The 26858-nt window shown below is 40.5% G+C and overlaps 1 protein-coding gene and 1 long non-coding RNA gene across 2 annotated transcripts in view; one reads left to right on the top strand and one right to left on the bottom strand.

The window, feature by feature from the left end:
• Nucleotides 1–1450: 1450 nt before the first annotated feature.
• Nucleotides 1451–8142, top strand: LOC120503607. Its single transcript, XR_005627800.1, has 3 exons — nt 1451–2031; nt 5503–5553; nt 7963–8142. It is a non-coding gene; the product is annotated as an uncharacterized LOC120503607 (long non-coding RNA).
• A 130-nt stretch (nt 8143–8272) lies between these two features.
• Nucleotides 8273–26858, bottom strand: part of CTDP1 (CTD phosphatase subunit 1) — a 97828-nt gene continuing 79242 nt past the window's right edge. The window contains exon 13 of the mRNA XM_039712265.1: nt 8273–9298. Within this exon, the coding sequence (XP_039568199.1) occupies nt 9157–9298 (142 nt within the window). The 3' untranslated portion in view covers nt 8273–9156. The remainder of the gene's footprint in view (nt 9299–26858) is intronic.

Raw genomic sequence — 26858 nt, 5'->3', positions numbered from 1 at the left:
TTTTCACAGTACTGCCAGGACAGAATTTCAAAGTTTGCTTCACAACCTGAAGGAGTAGAGAAGAATATTCATCTTTTTCTAAAGTGCAAATTGAAATTCCTGTAGTTCACAGACTCCACTGTTTAAGTGGAAAGAGAGTTGGTAGCAGCCAGTAACAGAAGTGTGTCACAAGAGTGCTGCAGCAATATCTACAGATACAAAGGAATTAAATGATAATGATGAGCTAAATATCTCCCAAGAAAGCCAAGTGAACATCATAGCATGAGAGCTACAAGCAGTGAGCCTTCAGTGTTGTGTTACGAAAGCCTGCATGATGAAGGCAGTTTTTCCTTTGTGCTCTCTAGGTTTCCAAATACTTCTACAATGACCCAGAAAAGGATCCTGAATTAGTGTTAAATTCTTACTTCTGACCTGAAAAGTGGTCCATAATAGCTTCCAGAGATGCCAGAGAGCACCTCCTCGACCCTCGTGAGCTTCTTGGAGGGCTCCAGGGTTTTCATCAAGGGAGACAAAGCAGTTTCCACTCAGTAGGAACTGCCTGTCTGGGAGCTCCATGGTGTCCCACAGCCCTTTGCAGCACAAAGACACCAAGGAATGGGGAGATCTAAGAAAAGCAACACCTTTTGTGCCCCTAATGTCATGAGCTGGATTCCAGATGAGGCTGCTGGGGGATGGAGCTCATGCTGACTGTGAGGACCTGCTCCACCCAAACCCAGGCAGAGACCTGCAGGGGCTGTCTCATGGAATTACAGAATGGTTTAGGTTGGAAAAGGCTTGTTAGCTCATTGAACCTGCTAACCCAGCACTGCCAAGTCCACCACTGAACAGTTTCCTGGTGCCCAGACAACCTGTTCCAATGTCTGACCATCTTTTTTGTAAAGAATTTTTTCCTAAGATCCAAGTAAAGCTCCTCCAGCACAACAAAGTGCATTCGTCTTGTCATATCCCTTGCTGCTTGGGAAAAGAAACCATCCTCCACCTGGCTACACCCTCCTTTCAGGCAGTTGTAGAGTGATAAAGTCTCTCCTGAGCCTCCTTTTCTCCAGACTAAATAATCCCAGCTCCCTCAGCCACTCCTCATTGGACTTGTCCCCTGGACCCTTCACCAGATGGACTGCCCTTCTCTGGACACGCTGCAGCACCTCAGTGGGTGTTGTAGCGAGGGGCCCGAAATGTCCCGCTCCGGGCTGCTCCGGGCTGGCTGCTCTCCGAGGGGCCGAGCGGCAGGCTGTCCCTCTCCAGCACGGGCAGCGTTTCTGTGATTTGCTCTCTGAAAGCAGCAGCTGTTCCTGCGCTGCCACTCGTGTCTCAGCCTGTGCTGCACCGCAGCAAAGCACCGCGGCCAGGGCTCTTTTGAGCACCGCACCTTTTCGGGCAGCAGCCGCTGCGGCCCGGCCGCAGGGCGCTGGGCTCGCCTCACACCGAGCCGGCGGGCGTGGGGGAGGCCGCGCTGTGTCTGCGAGGAGAGAGCTCGGCTGGGGCAGGGACGTGGCACCGGGGCAAGAGGAATCTATTAACCCTGGGGAAGCAGAGAGCAGCTGGAGGCTGCAGGCGGTCCCGTAACGAGGTAAACGATATAAGCTGGGGATCAAACAGGAATTACTCACGGACTTGTTCCTCAGCGCTTCCACTTCGGCTGTTAGAGCCTCTGCCTCACAGATGTCAAATGCAGGCAATTTAAAGCTACCTAAAGCCATAGCTGAAATTAACCCCTGCTGTGTCCCAGTCTGCATCTGCAGGCACCCTCCTGTAAGGAAGCGAGCCAGGGGCTCTGCTCGGTGCCCTGTGCGTGGGCTGCGGTTCAAGGAGAGCAGTAGGTGTTGGGCTGATACAGGCCTGCGCACACTCTGTAGAGGAGAATTTCTGATCTAATGAACCTCTGTTTTGCCCATTTCTTTCCCCTTATAGACTGAGGACCCTCTCATGTAAGGAAACAGTGTCCAGCCTTTGTTCCCCTTTCCTTGCCTGATGGGTGTGTTCAGATGGATGTGCACCAAGCATGGCCTCAGTAGCGAGAGATTAGCTCTTCTGGTAATGCAGAATTTTCAGATTCTTGTGTTTCTTTCTTTCCCATCCCACAGCCCACCAGGGGTCTGCTTTCACCTCCTTAGCTGTCTTGGGAATGTTAAAAAGGAAGAGAGATCTGAAGTGCCAAAATCCAAATCACTGAAAAGTGTCTTGGCTTGCTGACAGGAGGAGCCAGCTGCAGGGGAAGATGTGCTTTGTGCCAGCAAGCTGAAAGCCTCTTCCACCAGCAAGGGAAAAGTGATGGTCAGTGAAGTAGATGGGTGCTGGAAGATGCACAGCTGCTGTTCTGAGGCAGGCTCAGAGGTGACATAGCTTCCAGAGGCAGCCCCTGGAGGGAGGAGACTCAAGGAGGATGCAGCTGATGTGGCCCGTGGGCTTGGCACATGGCTGCTGTGCATATGGGTCCTATGGTGGGGCTTCCCCTTGGTCTTACAGGATGGCTGAGAGCTTGGATCCAAGGACAGAAAGCAAAAAGCAAAGGAATCAGGTGGATTGTTCTTTATTTGGTATTCAGTATCAAGGAAAATAAGCTTTTCTGTGGGTTGCAGCTATAGGATTATGAGAGACAAAGCTGAATCACTAATACATTTATTCACCCAAGGACATGTTGAGCTCTCTGAGGACCAAGCTCATCCACTTAATTAAAACAGAGAATCTCCCAAGCACCATTTGTGTTTGAACTAAGTGACATATTTATTACTCATGTCCTGAAAGGGTCATGCATATCCATAGTGGTAGATCTGAAAAGATAAGAAGCTTTTCTGACTTCTTGCTCTGCTTCCTGCCAGAAAAGTTCCAGCACCTGGTCTGAAGGCAGCATGAGGAGGAGGAGGAGGAAGAGGCTGTTGCCTGTGGGCTTTGACCCTTACAATTGATCAATAGCAATGGTAGTTTGTGCTTCAGCAAGAACAGCTTGATTGTTGTGAAGGAGCAACAACATCTAAAATCTGACAGACAGTCTTAGAGATGCTGGTCTCCTGCAGAGAAAGAAAAGGAAGGAAGGACTCAGCTCTTCTGACAGTCCTTGGTCAAAGTTTCCCCCTCAGGATTACTGTCAGTAGAGGCCTGTCACTGAGATTCACTTTTTCAAGGCTTCCCCTGGCAGATGTAAAAGGGACAGAGGAGAACAGCACTGCTCTAAGAGCAGACTTGGAGAAGGATGAGTGTTTTGTCATTGCCTATTAAACCCATATGGCTCTGCAATACAGTTACTGTCTGCCAGCTCTGGTGAGAGTTTGGCTCAGGAGGATGGCAGTGGTGCCTCAGGAGGAAGGTCTATTCTGCTTCCCAGTCTTCTGGCACGATATGCTGACTCATGGAGGACTGCTCAGTGGAAGAGGACAGCACATGGAAGGAACCCACGAACACAGCTGTCCGTTCCACAGATAGGGCAACAAAAGGCACTTTTACCTCTGTTGTTTCAGGTTAGCATCTGCTCGACCTGTAAAGTTCCTCTAAGCCCACCTAATGATTAAGTCAGCCCAGGTTCATCTTGGGATGGAGATCTTTAGAAGTGCCATACACACAGCTACCAGACAGGGCTCCTTGTTTTTTCAGGGAGCAGAGTTAGGATGGAGTGTGGAAAGAAAAGAGAATTAATCATCCTCTGCCAAGGCAGCTCTGACTCATGGGGTGGCAGCACAGGCTCTGTGGGCATGAGATCTGCAGGGATGAGAACTCCAGGGGGTTTAAAAAGGCCCTGGGAAGTCAGCAATGTCAAGTACTGCAAACACATCAAACCCACCCTCTGCTCAGTGCACACGACAGAATGTGAGTCAAAATCAGCCCCCATCTCACCAAGTAAATTATCTGAGTGCTCTGGGGTTGGGGTCTGTGCCAACCCCACCCTTCCCTGGGATCAGGTCATGGGGCATTTCTGCTACTCTCCAGCAAAAAGAGAATCATGAAGAATGAGGAGTGAAAGGAATAATTTGCTGTACCAGAAATAGAGTTTGCGCAAGAGAGGGCTTGGTTTATAGTTCATGTCTGTTTCTCCACAGTTTAGCAATCCTGTGTTCCAGGTGCCTGACATTCTCCTCAAATCCTGTTCCCAAATAAACTCTCAAGTGGCTCAAAAACCCATCACATATTTATTAAAATTCACACTCTCATTAACATGTGGTAGGGGATTCTCCAGTACAGCACCTGGTTCTGGACTTGAAAGAACAACAAGCTTCTGGCAATCATGCATCCTGAAGTTTCAGCTCCTTGACAAACTTGGGGGTGAGGGCCGCCCCACCCGCTTTATTCCTTCTCTGTCTGCAATCATGCTCCTTGTGCTCACTTTTTTCCTTTCCACATCCCCTAAAAAAAAGAAAAAAGTTTAAAAAAAAGTATCTTTTTAGTGTGAGGTGACTGAGCAAAGGCTGTGGACTTTCCATCCTTGTAGACATCCAGACACTGACACGGACATGGACAGGTGAGCCTTCCTGCTTGAGCAGGGAAGATTAGACCAGATGACCTCCAGAGGTCCACTCCCACCTCAGCCATTCTGTCATGCATATATTGGTAACAACAGACTTACTTTTTCCTTTAAGGAGAAAGATAACAGGATTCATGTGGGCCCTGAGGAGATCCAGGAAAGCAGCTGGCCTGGTTCCTGGGGACAATGACATAACAGCTGCTGGGAATGGTTGAGTTGATCTTCAGGGGAGGCCAGACCAGAAGCAAAGATTTTTCCATTTATGGTTATTGTAGGAGCTGCAGGGGGTCAGGACAGCCGGGACAAGCGCAGATGAGAGATCTCTGAAGCTGGGTCTTGGGACTTGTGGTTTATTGCTGAGGGCGTGGGTGCAGGGGCCCTGCTTGGAGCTGCCAGCCACAGCTCGGAGCAGGCCCCAAAGAGAGAGGTAGAGAGAGAATGAATGCAAGAGTGTGGTAAAGAAAAGATGAAGAGAGAATGAATTAATGGTTCCCATTACAATACAATAAATCTGTGTTGAATATTCTAATTCTTACTAACCAATCTAATACAAGATACAAATCCTATAGCATTTACATACAGCTTATAAGAATCATAACATTACATACTGTGTTACATTTTAAACCCTATAAACTACTCTTTGGATGCCTTCTGCTAAGCTAGTAGGGTCTGCTGTGACCCTTGGACCTGTCTGCAAGCAGAGGGTATTGTTTCATCAAATGGGGATTACCTTCAACTGGCCATACTATTGTTTTCCAGTTGTTCAGTAACTAAGGTACCTGAAAGCTTGCTTTCATTTCAATCTCACTTATAGTTTCCATATTCTCAAAATCTTTTGCCAGACAATCATATTTATAAGGCTTTCCTGTATCATCTTCCTCAACAGGTTATGAACTGTATGACACTGAAGAATAAATTCCTAGAAGAAAGATACTCCTTTTTCCACACAGAAACACTCACACCCAGCCTACAAAAAGGCAGTATTTTCACTTCTCTGTACTATTTGTTACTGTTGTTACTACAGGTCATCTCTCTGTCTTTCTCTCTTAAAGCCAGGCCAGCAGAAGGAGCACAGGATATTCAGCTGCAGCCCATCAGCACAGGTACGTATGCCTGCTGTAGGTGATGCTGCCTGGGGGATTGGGTACTGCTGCCTCCCGCTCCTGGGAGAGAGAAGGGGGAGGAGGCTGAGCCAGGTGCTGGGCTCCAAACACTTCTGAAATGACAACAGAAGGTGGGATTGGATAGGAAAAACAAATGTATAAAAGCTTGGAAGTGAGAACTGGGAGTCTTCTCATGCTGAATTTTCAGCTACATGATGAGATCCTCTTCCTTAACAAGACCACTATGTATTTATTCTTCGACTTGTCACCTACTGCAATATTCACTGTGGTAAAACTAGGCAGAGCTGAGAAATCTTTAGGTACAGCTCCAGGTTTGTGTATGTGTATTTTCACACTTGTAAGACAGTCACCTATTCTGCAAGCAGTAGTGCCAAGAAAGAAAATTGAGTCTTCCCACCCCCTCACAGAGGATGTTACTATGTAACACTGAGAAAACTTTATGCACAAAACCCAACAGGGAAAGTGTCTGCACGCTTGGAGCTTTCCACATCTCAGTGCTAAGCAATGGCTCCCTTTTCTTCCCGTGTCCCCAGCACAGGCACAAGGAGAAAAGCCTGGCCACTATGCGATGCTTTTTGCCTTTATCACAGGTCCCACTACATCCCCATCCCTGGAAACATTTGAGGCCAGGTTGGACCAAGCTCTGAGCAACCTGGTCTAGTTAAAGAGGTTCCTGCTCATTGTAGGGAGAATAGACTACGTGTCCCTTCCAAACCAAACTATTCTATGATTCTCATCAGAACTGTGATATCTTCTCATTCTCTTAAGAACTGGTGAGGGCGAGTCAAGGAGAAAGTACAACTATTGGTCTTTAAATCAAAATGATGGCTCTTCCCAGTTCTTAAATAACCATGAGCTCTTAGGAGCCATCTTTCCTAGCCAGCAGTGATAGTACACGCTCAGAAAGCGTGACGAAGCCAGGTGTCCTTTCTGTGCTCATTTACACACCTAGCACCCTTTCAGAAACCAGTTCTGCCCAGTGAGTTCAACAGCCTCACTAGGAATCCAGCCTCTTCAGCTGTCACAGTGCCCTTGCTGGCAGCAGGTCCTTGCTAGCAACCGAAGGTACAGAAGTAGGGCAAAAAGGCAGGATAAAACACCCAGTCAAAATATCTAGGTCACTTAATGAAGAGTTAAACTCCTTTCACAAAGCACATTTGTTGCTCTTCCTAGGATGCTCCTGCACCTTCAAAAAAGTGTAAGCTAGTGGGAGTGAGTGACAACTTCATACATCCAGACTTCTCGCTGCCAGGTTAGAATGGGCATTTAACTTACCATCCATTAAATCTTCAGTTTCCACTTCTCTCTCCCACCTGGACAGAGACTGGTGACCAGTGCCCTCAGCACAGCCACCTGAGGCTACTTTTCAGCAGAAAGCAGGCTTGATGCCTCCTGCACTGCTCTGACAGTGAGCAAGGAGTTGCTCAATCCTCCCTGTGCCAGGTCCCTCCTACTACAAGGACTGGAGGGCAGGGATTGTTAAGAGATACTGGAGTGCTGATGACTTTTAGGACTCCTGCCAAGACCACCCCCTCTCACCAGTTAAACCATCATCCATAAAATAACACTGGGAGACAGATACAGCCTTTCCCACTGGACAGCTTGTCTGCAGAGAATCCCCTCAGGAGCAGTGGGAGGCAGCTGTAGTGCCAGGGATGCAGCACCCAGCAGAGCCTGGCTTTGCTCGCTGGCTGTGTTTAAATTCAGAGCTTAAATGCTGCCCCAGAGTTGCGTGACTGGCAAAGACCATCAGCCAGAACAAGTCTCTGCTGAAATTTGCGCTGTCAAGTCCTTTGCAGCATCACAGTGACCCAGAAAGCTGATGTTATTTCACATTATTTCAAGTGGGGTTTTAAGAAAACACAAAACACACCCCAGAACCCCATGCATTTTAGTATTTAATCAAGGAGTCATCCTCTGGTAGCTGGGGATGCTGTATTCAGGTTGCTGAAAGAAAATATTTTGACTTCCCATTTTACAAGCATAGTCTTTTTCTTCTGTTATATGATGAAAAATCACTTGGAGACATCCTGCTTGTTTTCATGGAGAACTACAGCAGGCAGGGCACTGTAGCATTCAGCTGTGCGGTACCTGTGTAAATGTCCAGAAAACTGAGCAGTTTCTCACAAAATCCACTATTTTTGTCTGTGGATGCTGACTTTGCATTTTCAAGTGGAAAAACAGTATTAATCTGAAGATTTCTCAGTCTTCCTTTTATTGTCACTATGAAGCTTTAAAATTAGAGTGCTATTTGTAAAGCAGCTGAAATTCTACTGAAATGTTCTGTTTTGCTGCTAAGTGGAGAAATAAAGTATTTCTGCACCAGTATTCCTTTTAACCATGACATACAAACTAACAAGTCTTCTTTTGCAAACACATTGTTAAAAGGATTCAATCTCCAGTTGCTAACAATTGAGAATAAACCATGGTCCTAGCCACAGAAATTCAATACTGGAGCAACAACTCTTATGGTAACTTCAGAGACCAGTCAAAGACACCTGAGGAAAGTCTGATGTTAAGAGTCCATCAATCTTCTGAGCCAGTGTTTCTCGTCTGTCCTTCAGCCACCTGCCTGAAAGCGGATTTGCATCCGCTTTCAACATTTTTCATTATTTTCATGCAGAATAAAGGAAAAGATAATACAGAAAAGCACCTTATGTTTGATCGAAGGAAATGAACAGGAAAGAGAAACAAAGCATACAAAATGAACCTTTATTAAATGAAAGAAAATCTGTTTTGTGGGTCAAATATGAAATAGAATATACAAAAACTTTACATCAGATCTCTTGTCAAACAAATTAAATTCTATCTAGAATGAAGTAGCACTTGTTCTTTCCAAGACAACACGAATGGGTGAATATGCATCTTATGGCAGTACAGGACCACATAGACTGCTGTGCTAAGTTTCTGGTTACAAAGAAGAAAAGTTAAAAATCTAAACGATGTCTCTAAAGAACTCAACTATTCAACGAAGTAACCTAAACATGTTGAATGCTGACCACTATGTATTCTCTTACAAGCAAATGACAGGTGGGTCAAGTGCAGAGTTCACAAAGCTTGCATATCACTCTCTGTTTCTATACAAATATAAATAGTTCTTTTTTATTTCAAAAATCCTTTTATTTTTGATAGCCTTATTTGTGGAAAAGGATGACCAGTTCGTCAGGTTCCTGCTGTACTACCCAGACAATTCCATCTTCTTTATCTCCTCCTTTTTTTGAAAATTGTAACCCATAAACCACAGCCTGCAATATTTTTAGAAACTTGATATATGTTTAATCACAAGTCTTTGTACCACTGTCCCGTACATGAAGGTTCTGCAGAGCTCCTAACATCTTTGGCATAGCACACCATGTCCCATTTAATACCTTTTTTTTGCTTAAAAAAGTATATTTTGTTTAGTTAAACAACTTAAAAACATCCATTTCTGGTTTTGTAAAATAACGTATCACCTCTTGAGATGCTTTGCAAAATATACACACATATTTTGGAAAAACACTGAGTACTGACATGAACTCATCTGAAGTCCGATCTGTTTATGAGAAGTAAATATAATTAAAAATTTTATATTCGGCATGAATCTCACATGAAGTCATTCAGTTCAGCTTCAAGTGCTGCTGCCATTTCATCCGCTTCAGAACTGCTTCCTTCCTCATCTTCATTGCTGGATTCTTTACTGGATTCACTGGCAGCATCATCTTCATCCAGTTTGCGCTTGTGACCCCTGGAAGGACAGACAGAGACAAGGCCCATGAATGGAGGTGTCTCAGTGCTTACTGAGAGACTCCTATTCAACATCAGAAAACGTGAGGCTAAAGGACTCATCTTTTTTCAGGTCTAGACAAAAAGTACAGCACTTGCTTTTACATGAACTAACAGTAGCCAGTTCACACAATTCAGTTTTTAATTGCTGTTATGTTCTGTCAGCGGTAGGTGCAAAGAACAAAGTAGCGTTAATTTGTTTCTTCCATTCTTCTGAAGAAAGTATGAGACTGTTCGAAAATAATGAGATTTACATTCCTCTTGCATTCCAAAAGAAAGAAGAAAGCCATTGTGTAAAAGAGATAGTACCAAAATACAAATGTTGTATGATTTTGAAATATCAAAGTTTCTGCTTTTTTTATAAAAATAAAACCATTACTGATGAACCAAATCTCACTGCACCAGCATGTACACTTCCATGCTTCCAAACTTTGGGATCCCATCCTTCCCTTTTGTGTCTCTTTGGATTAGTCCTGCCAGGTTGAACAACACATTTCTTTGCATCTCTGGAGAGCGAACCAGTTTAAACAGGAAACTGATGCGCACCATACCCTGCTGAAAGAATCATGTTCTTGGTTCTGAAAGATCTCCGAGGAAAATCTAACGCTTCAACTGGGACATAGCCATAAGCAAAAGAATTTGGATTTGTGGAATCCTAAAATCTCTTTTCCTTGCCAAAGGGAATTATACATCAGACGTGTACTTCTAAGACAAAAATAAAGTTGAGATTTTTGCATTGCACAGAATTCATAATAAGATGTAGAAGCACCTTCAAAATCCTTCTGGATAATTTGTTCAAATTTCAAGCAGAAAAATACATGCAGAGGGGCAGGCATCTCTCAAATAACTTTCCTTGCTGGGTGGGGTTTCATTAAGAGAATGCACCCACTTGCAGTAATGAAAAACTCATAAAATGATCTATTTTAGATAAAAGCAGTAATTTAACAATAATCCTGTTACTTTGAGAGCATGGAGAAACAGAATATAGCAAGAAAGAAAGACATTCGATAAATACTAGCATGAATTATACATATCCAAAAGAAATAAAGGCAGAGATTAAGAGTCAAACCTGTGAGCTTGTAAACAATGCTGAAATACAAAGCAAATTTTATCTACACAGACACTTTGATTGCTGTTTTCCAAGAGGGAAGCTCATTAGCCCAAACTGCTTGGTTTGGTTTGCTGACACCTGACCTGCCCTTTCACTTTTCACGGAGATGGACAAGGTGTGGTGGGAAGTCAGAAGGGAAGTCCAAACCAAAATGGGAAGTGAGCAGTACTGTGTTCTATCTTCCCTTTCTGCTGCAGCTGTGGGCAAAAAGAGACACTGCTGGCTGCTTTACAGAGCACTTCCTCCCACTGATGTCATGTGGGTTTTGCTATTGAGCATAGGGTGGTAGAAGTAATATTCCTGGGAGGCAAGGCTGCAACCCTGCGATACACTCTGGGCTCTAAATCCCTAACAAGGAAAAATGGGATGAAGTAAAAGTGTTACCTGAATACTTTGCTACTGAAAGTCAAATGTGGTGTGCTGAAGCAGTTTCAGGGTACTAAATGTAGCCTAATTCACAATAAAAAGCAGTTTCTCAGGCTAAGAGTGATTATTTCCACACAGCTTCTATTAACATGCAGTTTGGACAAGGAAGCTCCCATGCTTAAAATGCCCAATTGAAAGAAATCTCAGCACATTTTCATTAAAAGCTATACAAATGTATGGGGCCTGAGCAACACCTGCTTAGTGATGACTTCAGCCTTCAGAGCTACAGTGCTATTTCAGGCATTAATGATACTATTAGTGAAGAAAAGCTAATTAGGAATTAAATAAACCTGAGTCTTACATGGCAAAAGAAATGAGTAGTGCATCTTTAACAAGCAGAGGATAAGAAGTACACAAGCAGTGCTAACTGAGAAATAAATATGAAGTCATCAAGGGAATCAATACCACAATGCTCACAGCTGAAAACATTTGTATTCATCTGTTTGTAAGATTGCGCCCATGGAATCTGATGGTATTTCCCACAGAAAAATGACACTGGCAATCTGACAGCTGTCATTTACACATATGAGAGGTACACACTACTGCAGGTAAAAGGTTATGTCAGGACAAGCAGGCTTTTAGAGACCAAATACTGTAATTTACTGGGACATAAATCAATAGCACAGATCTCATAGAAAAGAAAAAAAGAGTCTATGAAGAAATACAAGAAATAACAGCTCACTGAAATAATACCTCACTGCCAGTTCATTATTTCTTGAAAGTGCAGAACAGTTAATTTACTAAATAATTACAGCAAAGACTAGCAAAATTATTAATTTATTCAAGAAAATAACATTTAAAATGTCAATGTACTTCACAGCAACTAGAGTTTGGTGAGGACAACCAACTAAATACAGAGCTCTGAAATACTCAGTGTGACTAATTAATTAAAGAATGGAGCTCCAGCCCACAGAAAGACTTTCCAGAAACCTTAATGGATGCCTTTCCTATATTTCATCCCTCATTCAGTTGTATTAAACAGTATCTTTGGAAATCCAAAAGCCTGACCATTATCTGTTTTGTCAGTTCTTGTTATTTCAGTAAGGCTAGAATGACAACTCTGTTCAATCTCAATATGAAACATTAGTCACTTATGGGGATGAAAAAAACATGAGAAAAACAAAAAAGAAAACACAGCTAAATATCTATAGAAAAAAAAATCACTCCTGAACATTAGCATTTTTTTATTATGATATAAAAATCTTTCAGTATTTGTGTACTGTGTTCTGCAGCTTCACAGTTATTCAAGAAACATTTAAATGAGTATTATGATATCAAATAAAAAGCTAACCCTGAGAGAAGTATAGAGGAAGGACATCAGGAACACAGAGCTGTATTTTTTCTTTGCAAATTCAGAAAAGAGAGATACCACGCTGTTCATAATTTCTATCTTCAGAGAAAAAGCAGTATATCCCCATGGTGGCTTATCTATTAACATAACAAATAATTTAAAATGTATATTTTCCTCACTGTTCTGTGCCCATCCTTTGTCATTTCCAGTTTCAGAGCTGTAGTGCGTAGCACTTTTGAGTGGAAAAGTTAAGCTCATACAGAATTCCTTATTACTATTTAGAGAAAATGATTCAGCAGCGTTGCAGGCTTCCATGCCTGATTTGCATTTTTGTAACGAATTTTGCTTGACTGCTATTAAAAGCCAAACGCGTTGATAATAACTGAGTATCTTTAATCTCACATATGAACAACTGCCAAAACACTGAATGCAGAACTTTAAATATCTGACAACTCTGTGAAAGAACTTCTACAATCCAGATTTCCTTTTCCTTTGCACAAAGTATTTTTCCTTTGTAATACCCAGTTCTAGGAGGCCCACCAGTTCACGTGCTGGAAAAATCCTTTCAAAAGAGAACTACATTTCATAAAATCTCACATATTTAAATGAATCGTCAAGACATTTAAATAAACTACAAGTGTAGTTTATTTAAATAAATAAATAAACTACACAATGACATTAAAAATAAAAAGAAAAAACTATTTGTAATTATATACATATACATAAAGCAGTTTTTAGGAAAATTTCATCCACAGAATGCTAGTAAGAAATAGTGATATTCCAAATGAAGAGACAGGTTTACAGAGTTGCAATAGCACAAGGTGCATACCTATAAAAATAGCACAGAAAAATTTACTGAAAATGAAAATTTATTTAGCTCTTGATCTGTTAAAATGACCACTAAAATCTGATTACAATGTACAGGTCGAATGAAAACTCCATTTTCATGAATTCACTTTAAATGTAGTTCACTATGAGAGACACAGGGAACAAAGTGAAAGAAGTCCAGTATTTCTTGCTCCTATTATCTTAATGTCTTAATTTATAATTGGCTGAAAATAGTGTTGGAAAAACATTCTTCTTTTCTTAACTGAAGAGCAGATTGTCTCTCTTTCTTTTGCATCCCAATGTCAGCCCTTTAAGAAATACAGTGCTACATTAAAATAGAAACATCTAATTAGCAAAGGAACTCAAAGGGCAATATAACCCTTGCTTTAAACAAAGCAAACTTAAATCTTAAATTCCAAACCTTATTTTAGACTTGTAAATGAAAACTACAGAAAGTATTTAAATACATGTTCACGTAGCCTTTAAACTCCAAATACCCACAATCCCCATCACTATTCTGATAATGAGTAAACCCTTTATTTTTCGCAAGTTGACTTGACTTTTTTCTATACCTCCTAAAATCACTACAATAACAAAGCAGAGTCTGCAGACTAAATATGTTTAGTCTTTTACAAGCAATCAGCTTACAGCACTGACATTATAAATTAGGACTTCATGTTGCTACCAAATACTTAGCCAAGTTTCTCTCTAATGAGAACACACACACAGTAGCTGTAAGTAGTTTGGAAAGGGCATTTTGGAACTGCGTGCTGCCTTCTAACATCATCACAGCCCTGCAACACAAATTACACTGCCCCTGGCACGCCTCCAAAGCTCTGTGTGGAAGGTCTGTCCTGGATTCCATATACACCTAGACCACAGCTTTCTGTAAACTCCTTCCACAATGGATAGAGGGTGATGTGGCATTTGGTAATGCAACTAGAATTTGACTTCCTTCCACAGGAATTTGACTGTGGGAACAATGTATTACATTAGTTCTCTGGCAATATTCTTCAGTTATGATGAATTAGGGCTGGTTATCCAGTAAAACTCTTCAACTAATTTTGAAGATTCCACCCCAGTACTTAGCTAACAAGCTTCAATGCCTTGAGCTTAGAGAACACACAAACTGAAAATTAATGTTGTGAGCATTAGTATGTTATATGGGACAGACAGACAAGATGGTTAAGTTTTCAGAGAGGTTATGTTTTTTAACATGGGATACGTGACAATATCTTTAAGGTCCCTTCCAAGCCAAACCACTCTGATTCTATGCCCTTTCATGTACACCTGATACAAGAGTAAGCAATTGTCCACAGCCTGCCTGTAACTCAGGTGTCTACCCTCTGGCAATTTCCCTGGAACATCTGTGCAGGGACACTGGATTTTCTGTCCCGGTGCTCCTCCCTGGCACTAGCAGAGCACACTGCCAGGCATACAGCCGTGGGAACCATGAACAACACCACCCCAGCACTACTGGGAAGCTGCACTGTGTGTTTTCACTTTTTGCTCCTGCTGGGACAAACAGGATACTGTTTAGTGCTGCAGGAACAAATGCCAGACACCTCATATACTTCCTCAAGAACTCATCCAATGCTGTCTGCAGGATTACAGGGTGATCCAGAAATCTAATATGCAGAAAAATTATGCACGGAGAATGTTCCTTGCACAGCCTCGAGGTGCAGAGAGAGCCCCTGCAGTTGGAGGAGCAGTGTGCTTTCAACACTCCTCATAAAAACCTCCAGGCTCCCACCAATTCCACTAACTGACACCTCCGAAGAGTATTTTAACTAACACAACAGTAAAGTGAGAGCTAATTAAATTCTGTACAGCCCCAATGCCTTTCTGCCTTAAAATCTAGCGCACCTGTGCACAATTCCAATGGTGAGAAACTATTCTGGAAACTGAAAACATCCTACAACAGCTTTATAGGTAGTTCTCTGAACTAAACACTCAATGCACATCTAAATTTAGAGTACTTTAAGTCAGGAAGTCACAGAAAATTTAAAATAACATATGGTAGTAATTTCTGGATTTAACAAGGATAGTTGGTAAATGTTACTAAAATTGTTCCATTGATGAACCTGTGTTTTCTTAATATTCAGATCAAGGGCAAAGTTTAATAACAAAAAAAATCACTCCAACAGTGGTTTCTTGACAATATTAATGTTTTCTTTAAGAAAATGGTCATTTCTAGTTAAACATTGTGATATTCCAAAACCAAACAGTGCAGCAATAAAACTTTAAAATTAAATTTTGTATGATCTTCTCTGTACTGAACTAATTTAGATACAGATAACAATTAAATTGGATAATGGAAAGCTGAACCTGCAATTTTCCTTCTGTAATTAAATCACAGAAATAGAAAATGTGTCCATAAAATATTATTTGTTATTATATTTGTTATTATTTGTTTAAAAATAATCCATGTAGTTATAAGACATACAACATGCAATATAATTACTTCTTCAAAGCGTGAAGGTGAGAGTGGCAGTTTTATATCAGACAACAAATAATCTTGTCACTGACATATAGAAGACAGCAAACAATTAAATATACTTTTCACTATGTGGACTGTTACCTGACACTTTCATAAGGGAAAATGCACAGATGCACTCTAGCATATCACTTCTTAATCCTATTTGAAAGCTAAACCAGGCCTTTGTTGTTTGCATCAATTCTCTTTCCAGCTTCTTCTAGTTTACAAATATTACCTATTCTGACAATAAAAGTTAGACAGTAGTTCTGTAGCTCTGTAGAGATTCTGGGTAACTCTGGGAGGCTGTAATACCAAGGCTCAGAAGAGAGCAAAGACAGTTTCAAGCCTTTCTTCCCAGCACCTGGGTAGGCATTGTAAACCAACTCTATTGGGATTTGGTTTGAAAAATGTCTTTTGAAAATGGTCTAATTCCTCAAACTAATTTCTGTATAGGATAGCAATAGTCTCAGATAGTGATGAAGAATAATGCCCTCCTCAGAGATCCAAATATGAGTAATTGATTAAAGAATGGTTGTATGCAATAAAAAATTAAGAAGAAAAGTGGGCAAAAGAACTAGGATGTATGGGCAATTTAGAAAATTCAAAGCCATACATCAAAACAAGAAGTTGGGAAAGAAACATCATCTAATTTATCTGAGAAAAGTAAAACTGCCTTCATTTTTCTCACAGAAGCACAATGTGTATGTGGAGGTAGCCCCGTACCAATATAAGGGAGAACCAACTCCAGTTTGAAGACCCCCAACACTGCGAAGTAACGCTTGAAATCCTGACTGGATTTGCCAGCATCACTTACAAGCACTGAGAATACTCTCCAAAATGCATTATTTGGCTTCTTAAATTGTTAAGATGGAATTTAGCTGATAACACACTGACTGTGCTAATCAAGGATGTTGGAAGTAGGATTTGGTATATGGTGGCTTTTTAAGTAAGATATCCGTAGATATCTTAATCTGTAGGTTATATACTACACCAAGTTATACTGAAATATGATTTCGTCAAAGCCTTCAACTCTGATTTTTATTAACTCTTCTCTTATTTCATCCTTGTTTTCAATAAATAATTGAGATTAAATGGCAAATAAGTAAACCAAACATCCTTCTACAATGTTCATTCACTACTTTGCTCACAAGAATATTAACTAAGAATATCTCTGCTTCATCGCAAAATATTGAAAATAAGACAAAACACATCCCTGACTCTATATGGATACTGGTAGTACTGTCATTGTCACTGAGGCACAAAAAACAAACTTCAAATTCTTGTGTTCTGTGGGCCAAAATACACACCCCCTTCCCACACAGGTATATTCTTTCATGAAATTCACTAGGTCACGCCTGCCAAAACCAGTCAAACCTTTGTCCTCCTCACACTGCCATGTGATTTAACTGGATAACCCCCAGTTTACTGACTCTGCTGCCTGCCTCAGTCTGGTAAGCCAGTAGTCCACCACCTCTGTAATCGGCTTCCAATGAGTATTTACTGCACAGCAGTTGGGGAACTGGAGCTGTTGTGAGGCTGTGGGTTACACCATAGTACCTGGGATAAGATTGCTCCATCTAGCAACAGGCTGCAAGATTTCTTCTCTGTATCATACAGCATCTTCCTGCAATATTACATTTCTCTACTACTTATTTCTTTATCCTAATGGCAAGACATGTTATCTTGGCACTCCTCAATTCTTCCTTCCCTAAATTCCTAGCCCTGACAACTTAGATTTTTCTTTATTTATTTGCTGAAACAATACACAAATAAATAAAATATTTTTTCAATACCTTTTCAGTACAATTTTTTCAAAACAATAAATATTTTTTCATGCATTAAAACAGCTTTCAGAAGACTGTTTTGGAGACACAACTGCATTATAATACAAAGCTACAGAGAACCTAGAAAATAATTTATCAGCATTAAAAGGTCAACACTTGACTTCAGACAGTCCATTTTGCTACAGGGTGTTTTAGAAAAGCTAGTAAATTACAAAATGAAATTACATCAAGGCAGGAAGTCACTTCTCAGTAAAAGAAATTTTCAAAAATTTGCTAGACATTTGCTAGGTTTCAATTAGAGCAAAGTAGTGACATGGCTTGATTTACAAATAAGAAAAATCTGAATTGAGGTTTTAAGAGTATCTGCTAGAACCACATGACTTTTACATCAGTTTTATAAGGTTAGCATAAATGATATATACAGCATACAAATACATGCAATACATTTGAAACAGAATGCCAGCTATATTTTTTAATTGTGTAATTCCAACAAACTCCCTAAAAAGTGGGTCTGCATTCATTAAATTTGGATCTCTACAATACTGGGTCAGTGAGCATCACCAATTCAATCTGGATCAAAAGGCATGTGCCAACCCCCAGCCTATGTGCCAAATGGAATCACAGCGCTGAGAATTCCCCGTACCTGTTGTTTTCACACCAGCTACGATGTGACAAACGACCCAGTGCAGGAGATCGCAGCTCTCCTGGCTCACAGTCTTGGTCTCCTCTACAGTCTGCTCTACAATTTCTTCTGTCGATATTTCTGGAATAAATTTGAACTAGCAAAGGCAGTTTTACTTGATCTGTACCTTCTGGTGTAAAAACATGAATTTTTTATGATAGTGCTGTCCAAAACTTAGATTCAAGGTATTGTTCAGCTGTAGTCTCCCCCATACCACTAATGAAGAAGGCATCTGAAGGAGAAACAACTCATTATCTTTTATCTGTCCAGAGTAAAAGGCAGCTACAGACCCTCTGTCATGGAGAGTTGCTTTTCTTTCCACTAGCCAGTACAATGTGATGCTTTGAATTCAGTGTGAGACTGATGTTGGTAACACACTGATGGCTCAGGTGTTGCTCAGCAGTGCTTACTCTGAGCCAGGGGATTTTCAGGTTCCTGTGCTCTGCCAGTGAGGAGCTGCACAAGGACCTGGGAGGGAGCATGGCCAGGACAGCTGACCTGAACTGGCCAAATGGATATTCCAGACCACAGAACGTCATGCCCAGCACACAAACATTGGACAGGAGCTGCTGATTGCTACTGAGAGAGAAGCAGCAAGGTGGTGAGAAGTTGTATTGTGCATCACCTGTTTCCCTTAGAGAAATTAAACCCACCTCCTCATTAAAATTATTATGATGTTATTATAATATTTTAGTTTGTTTCAATTATTAAACTGTTCTTATTTCAATCCATAGGTTTACTTCTTTCCTGGTTCTCTGCCACACAGGGCAGGGGGAAGTGAGCAAGTGGCTGTGTGGCTCTTAGTATCTGGAGTTAAACCATGACAGCCTGGTCTTATCCAGGTAATGGTAATGGTACTGGCCACAGGCTCTGATAAAGTACAAATATCAATTTACCTTGATATATGGATGTGCACAAAAGGGAAATGTGAAAAGTTGTTTCTCTGGGTGCCAAATGACTAGACAGAGCACTTCAAACACGTAACAAAAACTGAGACTGCAACAAGTTGTTCTCCTTCTAATGGCTATCTAATAATGACATAGCCACATGGATGGAGGGGCAGGAGCAAGGTCTGAAATGCCAGGCAGAGGATGAGACACTTCTCTGTTTGACTTTAGCAATAAAAGCACTCTACAGGCCCTCTCCCAGACTGCCAGAACACATGTCACAGCTGACCTCACTCAGATATCCCTGTCTCCTTCTCAGCCTGCACAGGTGACCCTCAGGGATGAGGAGCAGGGCCTGTGCGCAGCTCTGGCACAGAGGAGAAAGCCTGCCACATACCAAGGTCTTGCAGGCAGTTCTGGCCCCACTGCTCAGAGCCTGTTTATCCACCCTTGCTAACACCTGGGATACTAAAAACTTTCTGGTGTGAAGCAAACAGCAACATCAGCTGAGACACACCTTTTTTTGGTGTTAATCTGCAAGCTTTACAGATTCTCTACCTAACAGGAACATACTTTGCAAGAACATTTAACGTGATGTGGTTTGTCTGATGGGTTATTTCACTGCAACTGGCAAAACATATACTGTCATGTATTTATTTGTGTTTTCCAGTAAATATTCACTGGGATAGCTAAAGGCACACTCCAGCCACAGTGATAGTCTGAGAAACAGCAAAAGGAGTCTCTGAACAGGAGACTTCCCTCAGCAAACAGGGACCTCTTCTGTGCAATGCAGTGGCAATATGCTTGGGTCACACAGTAAAGGACATGTTTTGCTGCTTTGACATCTGCAGTGGTGTAGGGAATCAAAACAACCCTATTCTGCTTTTCACATGCATGGCTGACAACAACACAGGGACAGATCTCCATGACTGGCTTGATACAGATACAACAGTCTTCTGAAGAAACTCCAAGGTTTCCAAAATATCTTTGTTCTTCCAATGTAAGAACCTATTAGGAGTGATTAATAAACTACTTGGAAATGGGAATATCTACCCATTTTGATTCCTAGATTTCCCCCCTTCCATTAAGAAGCAGTACTGCTTCTCTTCTACTAAGCTTTTTAGCACATGCTTCAAGCTAGCATTTTAATTGAAGAAACACACTGCTGTTTAGTAGCCATTAAAGACTAAAGCGATCAAGATTAATGTACATTAGTTATTATGTAGAATTTAAAGTACTTTTAGAATTCATTAGGGAAACTAGAGCTATTTTTCTTGATCGGAATGTTACCTTACAGTTTCCCGCTAATGTCCTAGCTCTCAACACAATGAAGGATCAAAAACCTTCACTGACACATCTTAATGTACTTCTTAGTTTCCTTTTTCTCAAGAGATATTTAGATATCCACATATCTTACTAAGGAAAAACATAAATTGTTTAATAGTTCATGAATTGCAGTAAAGAATTTGGCCTGCCTAAAGGAAAAAATGCTGCCTAAATTACCTGAGGGGTAACCTCCTGCTCTTCTACAGTTCCCAGTGCAGCTCTTTCACCAACATACAAACCAAAGCAAGCATGAGGCTTGCCTCACCCTGAACTTCTGCTTTACCTCTTTCTTATCCCACACCATTATCCACATGCAGAACAACATTCACATCTACGGACTGCTGGAATGGGCTAGTGGTGCTGGGGGAACTGTTATGTCAGTGGAAGCAGGATACTGGAACCTGGGGTAGTGGTGTAGTTAATTACTCCTGTGCAGGAACGAAATACATCCAAAACAATCTGATGCTCCAGTTTCTTACTGGAACTCAGATTTCATCAGAGAAAGGAACTGCTCCCTCTGTGTGTCACAAGTGCTCTGAAGTTGAAAACAGAATGAAATGGTTTTCCTCCTCCTGCCTTTGTGAGTGAACACTAGGAGCTCAGGTTTTTAAATTCACTCAGGGTTCTAGTTCTCACCCTCCTACCCTGGCAATCACATGAATCAAGCTGGGGCTGCTCATTCTTCAAGGTGGCAGACCATTAAGCAGATCAAGCCAGTAACTTCCAAATTCTTTTCCCATTATCCTAGTTTCTTGCAGCCTTCATTTATTCAAGCAAAAATTTTGGATCTAGGAATGCCTACATGAAATGTTTCACACAATAGCATCTCTCCCAACTGGGCTAGAGGAACCAGCATCAGGTAAATACCTGTTACCTGGCAGTTAATGAACATCTGTGTGTTGTTCTGAAAACTCTTCACTCCCACAACCTAGAAGCTCAAGGGTTACATTATCAAGAGTTCTCCTTGTCTGGAAGCTTCTCATACAGGGTCAGACTGCCCCTAGTATCCTGGGTTAGGGTTAGACTGGAATCTCACCAACACAAGCTCTCTTCTTTCTTCACCACAAGCACTCAACTCTGCTGTAGGCTCCCAGGACTTGCTCAGGGCTATTCTGACTCCCAGGTAGTTAATCCATGTATTTTCTTTCAACTCGGATCTCAGCAATGTGGATTTTAGAGAACTGTCATATACTAATTAACACTACACTCATTCTTGATCCTGAGACAAACTCATCGCTACTGCACAAGCACAAGAAAAACAGAGCTAGATGAAAAGACAAACACGTTGGCCTATTTTCTTCTTACTAGTCTTGATCACTACTTAAGCCTAAATTTGGGGTCCTGGAAGGGTGCCAGGGTCATCCCTGCCACATATGGCCTCTTCTCCAAGCTGAAGTGTTGTTTTTCATTGCTTCGTACTTTCTTCTTCAGCTGGCCTCACAGTTAAACAAGAATTCTCTGCTAGAAAGCATCTCTCTTTTTTCTGTTCTTTCTTTCCGATTATGCGAATGCCTCTCATCATTTTTCAGCCCTCACTTTTCCCAAAATGATTATAACAAATGATTTCTGAAGTCTGCTTCTTCAAAAATCCAGCTCTTGTAGACTTGTGTTTCTTGCAGATATATTATAGAAAATTATTTTCCCTCAGGCTCTAGTCACTCCATTGTCCCAGGATGGAAGCTATTAGTTAATGGCTCTGCAGTGATAAAAGGCAATGACTGCAGAAAGACTTCTACTTCAAATACATTGAGGCATTACTGAGAAATCAATCTCATTATTCACTCAGAGCTCTTAAGTTATAGACAGAGTCACTGAATCATTATAGACAGCAAAAGTTAGAACAGAGAAATGTAAGAATAACAGCAATTCCTGTAGATACTTTAGCATTTATTAACACATTTAAGGAGACAAGGAGAACAAGAACAAATACTCTCCTGCTTGATCACCTATATTATGATTCCAAATTTTTGCCCCTGGAAAAAATGGCAACTTAGATTCCCCAGTTCATTTTACAGACGCCAGCACACGTCTACTGAAAAGCACAAGTGAAACCTATTGAGTCCTAAAGTGAATTGAGAAAAAGAAGGATATATTTTAACAGCACTTTCCTAAGTCTTGTAACATACTAGTAACACAGAGACTTTTAATTGCTTGTGTATCCTTCCCCTGAAGTACCAGAACTGTTAGAACTTAATGTCATGTAGACTTGCACAGTTAATCTACGTAGGAACAGGAAAACCCATGACCAAAAAATTGTATTGATGACTTAGTCTATAGAGAATTTGATAGAAAAACCTACTAATACAAACAAGCTTTCAAATCCAATACTGAAAGCAGCATAAGAGAGCTTTATGTTATTTGTCACTTTTCCAAAGACACTTATTTTCCTGATCTCAATTACATAATTGCTATATTAACTAACAGGTACAACCATGGTATCAGTAGTAATAACTGCACACACAGACACAGAGGGACTGAATAATATTGTATTATTGCACCTGAACAACTTCTAGGTATTTTCACAGTTATACAGTAAAAGAGGCTAAAGGCAGATGTTCACTCTAACCACACTGTATTTCATTTCCCATCTGATGTGGTCTAACACAAGCACAAGTATTATAACCCATCACTTTGTGAGAAAAGTAGTCTTGCGCAGTTTATATGTCTTTTGGAAATTTACATATTGTGGAGGGGAACATGAAGATACCACAGAATTATGTCAAACTATCTTGCACAAAGGTAAAATCACCACTGTTCAGATTTTTGGTGAACAATGAAAAAATATCTTTTTAGAACAATTGTAACAACTTACATTAGTCTTAACATAAAGCTTAATAGATTTAGGTGACAGTTTCAAGTGGTGAACACCTCACTCACACCACAAAATGCTAAAGAAACCTGCCAAAAGCAGCAACATATATCCATAGAGAAAGGCTTTGGATAAAATCTCTTACGAAAAGAGAAGAAGGTTAAAAAATTCAACTGCTGCTTATATTTGATAGGCTTGATGTGAAAAAAATCTTCTAATTTGAGGATATAAATATTACTGAGAAACAATTTATTCAAGTTGTTTAGGAACACTGTACAAGAAAAACAGCTCAGATATTCTTTCCAAAAAAGACACATCCTAGGAGAAATCAGCAGAAGTCATTCAGTCCTACTCAACTTCAGGTATGGCACCTGTTTTGTAAGACTTGCGAAAAAACCCCAGGTATTTGTGATAATTATCAAGGACAAGATCAGCACCACTGACCAGGCAGTAAGCCAGCAGCACACTGGATGTGTTCCAGTCTGCTGCTGCAGCTGTGAGAAGAGCCAGCTCTCTTAGGACAGCTGACAGATGTAATAGGCATACCTACAACTCTGGTCATTTTAGGACTGTGGAAAAGGCCCAGCTACACCTTGAAGAGACACCTTGGGATCAACTCAGGCTCTCCCAGTGCACATTGATTCTGTGCCAAGATTCGCTTGGTTGGACCTGAGAACTTTTAGACTGTGCAGTTCACTTTCTAAAAGCCTTTAGGAGAATAAGAATCTCCATTTTAAAAAAGGAAAAAAAGACCTGCAATGGAAATATAGCAGCTTGACACTTCAAGCAAACATGCACAAGCTGTGCATTTGCTCCTTGTAGAAAATACAGAGAAATGCAAGACCAAGATTGAAGTCTCATGATCGAAATGTGAACCAGCACTTGGGTTAATTTTAGCTGCAGTTAATAGTCTAGATGTGTGAAAGTTCACACTCTCAGTTCTCTCCTGTGATTTTTTTTCCCCTTATCCAGTTAATGATCTGAGGCTTTCCAAAATGCCTGTTCCTCTTTAACAGATATTATATTAGACCTTCACAGTAACTCCAAGTATTTCTGAACATGTCAGAAGCAGCAATGAAGTGAACAATGTTCTTCTGTGATTTTTCCTAAAGCAATTTCTTATAGCTTTAATTTCCCTCACAGAATAATTAAGTTTCTAAAGAAACCTAAGGCTACAGGCTGTCAACATTGTTGTTTAATCTCATAAATGTCACCATCAAGAATGAAAATAAAGAAAACTAAAGCAGTGCAAGCTTCCCAAATGGAGCTGCAAGCATAAAGCTTGCTTAATCACACAGCATGCCTTTCTTACACCTCCTGATTTTAATAATATTCATAATATTTTTCTAAAGCATTAGATAGGTGCACAAAAAATATACAACAGTCTATTCTGGAGAAGCAAATGAAATATATTTGAATAAGAATACACAGTCATTTTCCTACAAGATTCATTGATGAGTCTTCAGGGCAAAACTGCCCAGGCTGAACTGCAGAGATCTTTCCATTACACACAGGCTTATTCCTCAGAACTGATGCCTAGGTTTTAGGGAGAGTTGTCCATTTCCATCCCCCTTTAAATTTTTATAAGTAACGGCGTAAGATAAAAAGAAGCTATGAATATTTATATCATTAAAAGCTGATCTCTTTAGATCAATATATCTAACTTCCAATATGAAAACTATTGCTTTTAAAATGCTTTCTTCAAAACATATGATACAGCAATCACAATTTCTTCTTACAGAGATTGTAATTTGATTTTTTTTTTTTGCTAGTTGAACACAGCTTTTTGTCCCTGCTGCCCAAGAAATAATGGATTTCAGTATCTGTCTTATGGTATTTTATGATCCCCAGATAGGAAGGACAGTCAATACATAGGTAAACATACACATACACAGTCAGAACTTTAATTTCTAAAAGGAAGCCATCTGAAGGGCATAATAGACTTGACAGTCTCCTTTTAAAATCAAGACAGGGTTTTATCAATTGTCCTTTCAGAAATCTTAAGATTATTTAAAAGCTCTTATGTAATGGAAACTGATGACAACTTTCTGAAGCCTAAGGAAAAAAAGAAGACAGATGATGTTGAAGAGAGTGATGAGAGAAGAGAGATGATGTTGTATAAGCATTCAAGGGACTATAAAAGCCTCAGCCAGCCCATGGGAATTATTCATTCACATTTTTATTTATATAAAGATACTATAGCATATTCATTTAGAAGAATAGCTTCAGATAATGGGAAGACTAACCAATTATAGAGCTGTAAAACACTACCAGCAGGAGTAACTGACAGAATATCTGACTGGCACTCCTGTACCCAAACTCTTAAGACATTCAAACATTGTGATTCAGAAACTTCTCTTCCTCCAGACTGGGAGACACTGAAAGACATACCAAAAAGAAAATGCAATCATTCCATTATCCCTGAAAGGGTTGTACTGTTGACAGAAAGGGTGCACCACAGCAGCAAGAATCTCCAGCAATGACTTTGCCATGCAAGGTATGTGGTGCTTTACACCCAAAGCACCTAATTTTGATTTACAAGAACATATTTTCCTCTCTACTGTCTTTAGGATTTGATTTAGCTGGGTTGCCTTTCCTCTGATCCCCCAGAATTATCCAGTTCCTTATGTAAAGGTATCATCCCTGACATTTAACACCTTTTCTATTAGTTTCCCTAGAATTTCTACTTTCCTTAATTCAAATTCTCCCTCATCCTCACAAGAAAAACCTGCCTTCTTCCTAAGACACCCAGCCATGTAAAAATTGAGAAGTGGTGAAATGGAGAAGGGTTCCTCAACTCAAAAGAATTGCTAAGTGTTTTGCTGGAAAAAAGGACATTCCCTGGATAGGCAATATAAATGTCATAGTTATTACACTTTAATATTCATCTTATACTTGTGCTCTAAGCTTCTGCTGTAAAGTATTACCTTAAAGCTCATATATTTTCCTTTATGAACAGTGAAGGAGGTTCAATCCATGAAGAGCTGAAAGGAAAACTTCACAAACACAGGCAATAGGAACAGTTTGTGGGGTTATTTTTTAATGTAAAAAGATTTAGCAATGCTAAAACTCAGCAGGAGGTGACAGCAATTATCAAAACTCTTTTAATTGGTACAGTAAAAGAAAACTTTCAAGATTTGTTAGGGGTTATGTCACTGTTGTTGAGATCTTTTGGAAGATGAGCCTTTCTACTGAGAACATGGTATTTCTCCTTCTTTCTTCCATACTTCGATGCAATGTGTCAGTAGTATCTAGAGAAAGCTATTTTTAGTGAGAACAGCTTTTGATAGCTAGCTTTGTATCAAATATTTTCACAGAAAATTATTCTTACAAAAATGCTCCTTAATTTTCACACCTGTACAAAACTGGCAACAAGACTTTATGGGGAGGATCATTTCCCTCCTTTTCTTCCCAGCAAGATGTACAAAGATCAGATCAGTATCACAGGATAAAGCTGGATTATTCTTGACAACAGAAAACTCATGTTATTTGAGTATTATCAGGTGCAACATGAGCACATTGCAGGAGACTGCAAGCAAAATTTAGACCCCCTGATAGAAGCTAGTGCACTACAAGACCCAGATATATGTACTGCAACTCCACATAATATTCCAGATGGGTGCAAAAGCAGTGGAATAATGGAAAATACACTCAAAAGAAGTCCTTTAGAGATAGCACACTGGAAGCATCCCATCCTTAGTTCTGGAGGGATTACAAGCTATTCAACAGAAGCTGCCAGTCTGGAAGTTGTGCTGCTTGGAGGTACTAGACCTGAATTTGTACAAGCTCGACTCCAGCATTTCAGGGTCCATTAGTATGTATCCACCTCTTAATTACGCTGCTCAAATATCGCCCCTCCTTCAGCGCACAGTATGGCCTCAGCCTGACTGTCACACCAC

This window comes from Passer montanus, unplaced genomic scaffold (assembly GCF_014805655.1).
Source record: "Passer montanus isolate IOZ18808 unplaced genomic scaffold, ASM1480565v1 scaffold26, whole genome shotgun sequence".
In the NCBI taxonomy this organism is placed as follows: Eukaryota; Metazoa; Chordata; class Aves; order Passeriformes; family Passeridae; genus Passer; species Passer montanus.
The sequence above is the reverse complement of the archived record's forward strand: the minus strand, read 5'-3'. Positions and strand labels throughout refer to the sequence as shown.